The sequence below is a fragment of the Myotis brandtii genome, unplaced genomic scaffold (assembly GCF_000412655.1).
Source record: "Myotis brandtii unplaced genomic scaffold, ASM41265v1 scaffold825, whole genome shotgun sequence".
Classification (NCBI taxonomy): domain Eukaryota; kingdom Metazoa; phylum Chordata; class Mammalia; order Chiroptera; family Vespertilionidae; genus Myotis; species Myotis brandtii.
Window position 1 is genome coordinate 2,035,998 of NW_005371349.1, and position 7,536 is coordinate 2,043,533.

At 47.7% G+C, this 7,536-nt stretch overlaps 1 protein-coding gene across 6 annotated transcripts in view; it reads right to left on the reverse strand.

Annotated features, from left to right (window-relative positions):
* The window catches only part of TEN1 (TEN1 CST complex subunit), a 10,922-nt gene extending 3,386 nt beyond the window's left edge, over positions 1-7,536 (reverse strand). For 3 of the 6 annotated variants that reach the window (XM_005884243.2, XM_014531856.1, XM_014531855.1), the window contains exons 1-4: positions 7,464-7,530; positions 5,401-5,522; positions 3,264-3,398; positions 1,862-2,019 (exon numbers count right to left, since the gene is read on the reverse strand). In XM_005884243.2, coding sequence (XP_005884305.2) covers positions 1,862-2,019; positions 3,264-3,355 — 250 coding nt within the window. In that variant the 5' untranslated portion in view covers positions 3,356-3,398; positions 5,401-5,522; positions 7,464-7,530. Of the gene's footprint in view, positions 1-1,861; positions 2,020-3,263; positions 3,399-5,400; positions 5,523-7,260 lie in introns of all 6 variants that reach the window. The other 3 variants (XM_005884246.2, XM_005884245.2, XM_005884244.2) reach the window with 3 other exon arrangements.

Consider the following 7,536-nt stretch of genomic DNA (forward strand, 5'->3'; position numbering starts at 1 on the left):
ATTTAAAAACAAGGGAAGAAAAATTCAGGTTGTAACATACTCAGTAACTAGCGACAGGCCAGGAGACTGCTGCCTGACCTGAGGGCTGATGTTCAGGCTCAGCTTTTCCCTTTTCGGCGCCCTTCAGAGCGGCGCTGTGTGCCTTCTGGGTGCGTCACGGCAGAGCGATCAATCGATTGCTCACTCTGCCTCATTAATGGTCGGCTGGACGGGCTGGCCTGGTCCCTGCTCTACCACATTCCCCACGTGATTTCGCCTAACGAGTCCAGCAGCTGGTGATCAGGCTCATGGCCTGGATTTATTATTTCACCAGGGCTTCCGAAGAGGCGACTTTCAAATGCAATGACTTCTCCTGCATTTAGTCACCATGTTCTCCTCTGACGAGCTTTCCCCCATCAATCATGTGGTTTCCCTGAAGCACAATCCAAACAGAAAAAGGCCGGATAAATGCCAGGGAAGGAGTGTGAGTAAGGCAGCCAGGAGGAAATAACTAGACAGTTCCGGACTCCACTGGATTCTACACAACAGACGGCTAATTCTCCGATAAATGGCTTTTTTTATAAAAAGAAAGAAAACCGGAAGACAGACTGCTAGAGGTGAACAGAGACTTGGGATGTGTGATCCGGGTGCAATGTGTGAACTTCGGGGGCCTGATTTGAGCTGCCAGTTGTGAACACTCGGCTTGTTTACTTGTTTTTGAGGCAACTGGGGGCCTTACACCAATCTCAGTGAAGGAATGGCCATTATTTTTGTTGGGTGTGATTGTGGTGGTGGGAGAGATACATGCTGAGGTATTTATGAGTAAAATGAGACAATGTCCTATATTTGCTTTAAAATACACCAGGGCTACAACATCACCTTTGATGGCTGCATAATATTCTACCGAGTAAATATACCATACTTTCTTTAACCAATAATCAATGTACAGTGTATTTATAAGAGCAAAGAATTAAAACAATATAAATGTCCAATGGTCACGTGAATTAGGTCACACATCTAATCTATAAAATATTATATAGCCAAACACTATACCTAGAAAAATGTGAAGATGTGGGGAAATGCTTATGATATAATATGAAGCCAAAATAACCAGCTCCAACATAGTAAGACATCAAACATAGGAAGGAAAATGGCACAGGGACAGCCATATGGGAGGCAAAGGATGGGAGGACCTGAGTTTTAAAGAGCAACCTTCAACTCTGGAAGCCAGAGATTCTTTCAGGCTGCTTTTAGTCTCCTCTTGTGTCCTATTTCTTTCTTTTTTTAAAATATATTTTATTGATTTTTTACAGAGAGGAAGGGAGAGGGATAGAGAGTTAGAAACATCAATGAGAGAGAAGCATCGATCAGCTGCCTCCTGCACACCCCCTACTGGGGATGTGCCTGCAACCAAGGTACATGCCCCTGACTAGAATCGAACCTGGGACCCTTGAGTCCGCAGGCTGACACTCTCCACTGAGCCACACCAGCCAGGGCTGTCCTCTTTCTCTGACCCTGACTTCCGGGATGGTGAGTCCAGCCCCACACTCTCTGAGCCTTGGTTTTCTCATCTATGAACCAGCAATAATAAGACTCAGATTAAGGGCAGGTGGGCAGATTCAAAGATTTAAGCAAACCTGGTACGAGGCCTGGACGTGTGGGCCTTCAGAAATGAATGGTTTCCCTCTACTCTTGCGCAATGCCCTGTGGCAGATGGGCTCTGAGCCCAGTCACATGCTTCCCATGGGCCCTTGAACTTGTGGGATGATCGGGAGGAATGTTATCCCCGTGAGGGACACTGTTGGGTCAGACACCAGGCCCAGTCCCAACCGAGTCACCACTCAGGACCCAGAGTGCAAAAGCGTGTGAGGCCCCGGCTTACCCTTCTGCTGCTCGAGCTCCCCAAGGACCAGGTACAGGGAGCCCACCTGGGCCTGGAACGGCTCCACCAACTTGGTACAGACGAGGACCTGGTGCTGCTCAGACGCGTGCTGAGCTGTCAGGGTCGCTCGGGACTCGGTCATGTCGTAGAGGCTCAACCTGGAAGTCAGGGAAAGTGCGATCGTCTCTCTCCTTAGACACAACCGCCACGGAGCTTAGAGCTTACCAGGCTTTGGGAGGAAAAAACGGTCAGTCTTACTTTGATCAGACAAAATAAAAATGGCAGCAACAAATCAGAAAAACTGTTGAGGTATAAATTACATGCATCAAAGGACACTTGTCCAATGAGTCTTGATGAAAATACACACTTGGTGTAACCACCACCCGGGTCAAGATTTAGTACGTTTCTATCACCCCAAGGTTCCCTGAGTCTTTGACCAGCACTAACTCGCCAAACGTGTGACCCAGTCACCCGGAAGCAGATCCCCCAGGGCCCGCCCAGCCTTCAGGTGTTGGCCCAGCTAATCTACTCCCAAGTTCCTGACCCATAGCAACTATAAAATAATAAGCTTTTGTTTTGTATTATTGTGGTGTGTTTTTTTTTGTTTTTGTTTTTGAGAGAGGGAAAGACAGAGAGAAACACTGATGCGAGAGAAACACATTGACTGGTTGCCTCCCGCACGAGCCCTGACCAGGGCCCCGGCCAGGGAGGAGCCTGCAACCAAGATACGTGCCCCTGACCGGAATCAAACTCGGGACCCTTTGGTCCGCAGGCCTATGCTCTATCCACTAAGCAAAACTGGCCAGGCTGTGGTGTTGTTGTTTTTTAAGAGAAAGAAGAAGGGAGAGGGAGAGAGAAAGAGAAACATCAATGAGAGAGAGAAACATCCATGAGTCGGTTGCCTCCCGTATGTGTCCCTACCAGAGATTGAACCCGAAACCTGGGTACCTGCCTGAGACCCTTTGGTGCATGGGATGCTGCTCTAGCCACACAGGCCAGGGCAGAAATAATAAGCTTTCATTCTCCTTTTAAGCCACTAAATTTTGGGGTAATTTGTTACATGGCAATAAAATGACTGACTTGTACAGTACACATGTATGTACACGTGTGTATACATAGTGTGTATACATACCCACCCACATATACATGTATACATGCATACACACATGAAAAAGTGTGTAAAGTAACCACCAAAACATAGGCAGTGGTTGTTCAGTGGGATCACAGGTGATTTTTGCTTGCTTTCTTTACACCTTTATGAATTGTCTACATGTTTTTTACAATGAATGCATATTAAGTTTTTAATCAGACAAAATGATGACTATTTTAATTGTTTTCTTGAGGGGGAGGCAGCCACTTAAACATCCCCCCGCCCCCCTTTGTGGAAAAACAAGCATCTCACCTGCCGAACGTCCGCAGTGCGCCCCCGTCAGGAGCCTGGCCCGCACTGACCTCCCAGGGGAAGTAATAGATCCCGGGTTTGGGCAGCGTCATTGGCTCCTGTGGCCAAGGCGTTGGGGTGGATTTTTGAAGATTCCTGACAGACCAAGCAGAACACAAGGCGGGGATTAACGGATGATGCCTGACAGCCACAACCAGCGGATGGTGGTTTAAAATAAATAAATAAATAAAAAAACCACATCTTTTTGATAGGTTATGCCTTCACATATTTTGAAAAACAAAAAACATACAAAAGCTCTACGTGGAGAAATCTTGTTCCTACTCCAACCCCTGTGCAACCCATTCCCTCCCTTCTCCCCAGACAAGGCGGGGGGAGGGGTCTGAGGGGCAGGAGGCAATCTGAGATCTGTCCCCACCTCTCAACGCTGCCATCACAGCATGAAAACACACAGACGACACCTGAACCAGGTCATTTTCCTACTCTCAAGACCATGTATACTCCAAGCTACGCTATCAGTAACAAGGCCATCACGTTTATTTTAATTTTTAAAGATGTCACACAGCAGAACTGATTCTTTGGGGGCACACACTTATAAATTTAACCTCAACTTTTCCTTTTCAAACAGAAGTTGCTATGCGTTTATTAAGACAAGCACAGCTGGCGCCATAAATCACCAGCCACATATTATCACACATTCCGTAACGTTTCCAAGAAGAACTATCAGGATGGGCTTCTCTTCGACTCAGCTGGATTTCAACTAACCTCCCCAGGAGTGTGAGGAGGGGTGCAACCGTAACTGAGGGCCCTGCCCTTTCATTCCCCAAGACACTTCTGGGAGAGAGAAAAATCCCTGGTAGGAACAAGAGAAATCGTCTTCTCTTTTTAAGGACTGGGAAGTTGGAAAATATTGTAGAGCAGCGGTTCTCAACCTGTGGGTCGAGACCCCTTTGGGGGTCGAACAACCCTTTCACAGGGGTCGCCTAAGACCATCGGAAAACACATATATAATTGCATACTGTTTTTATGATTCATCACTATGCTTTATGTTCAATTTGTAACAATGAAATTGGGGGTCACCACAACATGAGGAACTGTATGAAAGGGTCGCGGCATTAGGAAGGTTGAGAACCACTGCTTTAGAGGAAGGATGAGGAACCAATCTGACTATTTCTTCCATCTCTTCTGAAGCGACTGCCAAGACTTCTGGGGTCGGGCTGAAGGTCAGAGAAGTCACGCCTGTAACCAAGTTCATCAGAGCTTTGATCGGCTTTGGGTTTGTTTCTTGAAGACAAGAACCTTGACGGTGTATGCTTACCACTCCACACCTAGGTTAGATTACCAGCTTATTATGAAAGGAGATAACTCAGGAACAGGCCCATGGAAGAGTGCACAGGGCAAGGTGTGTGGGAAGGGGCAGGGAGCGTCCATGCCCTGTGAGGGCACCGCTCTCCCACACACACACCACCACATGTTCGCCAACCCAGAAGCAACTCATTAACGTTCTAGAAGTTACGATTCTTTGTTAGCGGATATTGCACCATGAATCTTCAATCTGAAAACTCCAGTTACACGATTTGAACTATGGCCTCAAAATGTTCTAGCATGTGGGGATGACAAATGTTACACCAATCTCAGTGAAATGGATTTCACAGTAACCAAATAAAAGGATTATCTTTCTCTGTCTTTAAAAGTTTTCCAATCAGAGGAAAATGTATTCAGAGAAGAATCATCCGTGGATGCTAAAGGCACCGCGTACAAGTTTGATGTGTCCAATACAGCATATGGGACACTATGAAATATTTATTGAATGGATGCAGAAGAGAGTGAACACCCAATCCATCTCCCCCCACACTCAGCTTGGCATACAGAGAACCCCAACCACACCTTCCTGCCTACATTAAAGTGACTTTGTGGGCTGCTGTCTTCCCTGGCATTTCTTTACTCTTCCTCAACCGCCCAGGCCAGGCAAATGGTTTGAATATCAACAGCCAGTTTGCCCACCGAGATTCTTTGAATTCCCTCCCGTTTCCACCAATTTTGGACTGTTGTGCGTTCTTACCCAATCCTAATCAAGACTCTTAAACTTAAAAACTGGCCTTAAACCAAGCTTCCAATTCTCAAAAAATCCTGGCCTTACCTTCTCCTCTCTGAGACACTGCCCAAGTGTTGGCCGAGTAGTGTTCTTGCCCGAGGAAGCAATAAACTCGGCTTTGTTGTGTTGGTGAACTTCTGAGCCAGTTTTTGCAAGAGGAATACAATCTAAACACAGTAGCCAAGATAAATATTTTAATGCCTGGGAGCATTAAAAACAGCTTCAGTAACAGTGCCTTCCCCAAGTATGCCAGAGCTTGAGACCAAAGGACCAATCAGTAATCATGAACTTGTATTTATTTAGAATTTTGATATTCTGTTCATTGTGCATTTTCTTGCATTGATTTTGATTTTTTAAAATGTTCTATTAAAATAGTTAATCTTTATTTTTTGGTACTTCCTTACATTTTGTGTTGGAGGTGAATGATTCACTCGTCGTACCCTATTCCCAGGGCTGGAAGGAACAGAGCATTAAATTTATAGTTTTGTGGATAGAAAAAAAAAGGTCCTATGGAAAATAACTTCACAGGGTGATCTGATCATAAATTCCTAAATGGGCAGGTCATTGTTAGGTTGGAGGGAGCCCAGGGTCAGATGCATGCAGATGCGTGACGAGATAAGGGACCCTCCCTGGAATTTCTAACAGATCAGGGTGCCAGACACAGATACTGGCTCCTCCCTGAATACCCTGCCCACCCCTACGGTGGGAGCCCTCAGCTGAATACCGTGATGACCCCCGGGGGGTGGGGGGGGCGGGGTAGCTTCCTCAGCTCATGCCCTGCCCCTCATTAAACACCTGTATAAAAAGAAACCCCCCTTCCCTGTTGGCGTGAATCCACTGGCCCTGTCTTTGGGGTTCGTGGGCGCCCGGGGACGCAGATTAAAACCTTTCCTTTTCTTACTTTTCTGATTGACTTGGCTCTCTTTATTTCCTACGCCGCCTCCTGAGCCACCTAACAGTCACCGTGGTGGGCAATCACATCCCAGGCCTGTAACTACTGTAGTGAAGGTTTTAAGGCAGCCCTGTCCATCGTTCGCATGCAGCTAAGTTAACAAAACTTGGAAATAAGCAAAATCACCCTCAAGGGAGCAGCACATAATGTTGATAACTGTCCTGCAAAATTGTTATTCTCCGCAGCATTTGAGATCTTGCTTCCCCAAATATGGCATCAATTTTGCTCAAATAAACTCATAAAAATTCTCTACAGGTTTGGCCATTTCTTACATTTTTAAAAAACGGGATTAAGTATGTTGATGAAAGTTATAAAGGTAAATTAGGAAGATATAAAGGGGGTGGTGTCGTGTGCTCTACATTAGCATGGCATTAAGTCAAAGACTAACGAAAACGAACAAATAAACAGCATTTAAGTTCAACTTTTTAGGGATCAGAACTAAGAGCACAACTGATTAAAAGTGGCGGCTCCTAAGGCTGAACTTTGCTTTTCATTACAAACCCTCCTGCCCTAGGTCTTTAAAAAACGCGTGCATTTACAACTCGGATGACGACGCTGATAATTGTGAAAACAATACGGTGGATTCCAAGATCGCTAAGTACAGGGCTAGCTCGGCCTCATTCCAAGTCCGCGCCCACAGCCCGGACCCGGCCCACAGCCGCCTACGCCCCAGGCAGCAAGGATGCCACGATCTTAACAAAAGATAACTCGAGCCTCTCCCCGTCCTTTCTACATCCAATCTGGGCGGCTTTGGGCAAATCCTACGACCTCCCTTAGCAACCGCGCCAAGCCCACAGGTTCTCCACCCCCAGGACCTTGAGTCTCCTTCCCCGCGCCTCTCCCGGGAGGCCTTTGCGCCTGGACCCGGAAGCGGCCGGGCGGGCAAGTCCCAAGGCGCAGGCGCAATCCTCCTTTACCTGGTTGTCCCGCCCCTTCCCAAGCCTCCAGCCAACCTGTTTGGGCGTCCGGGCCGTCCTTTGCTTCCTTTTTCCGCCCCGCGTGATCGCGAGACGAGGGGCGGTACTGAGCGCGCCGCGCTTCCCCCTCCCTCCCGGCAATTGCTTGAGCAGCTTCCGGGGTCTCTTCCCCGGGTTTTGTGGGGATCGGCTCAGGGCTCCCCGGGCCGTGGTGGGGATCCGCCTTCCCGGGGGCTGACCTGAGTCAAGGAGACCAATCCGGCGCCGCCGCCTCCTGGGCTAAGGCCGCTCACACGCCCGGCAGCCGCGGGG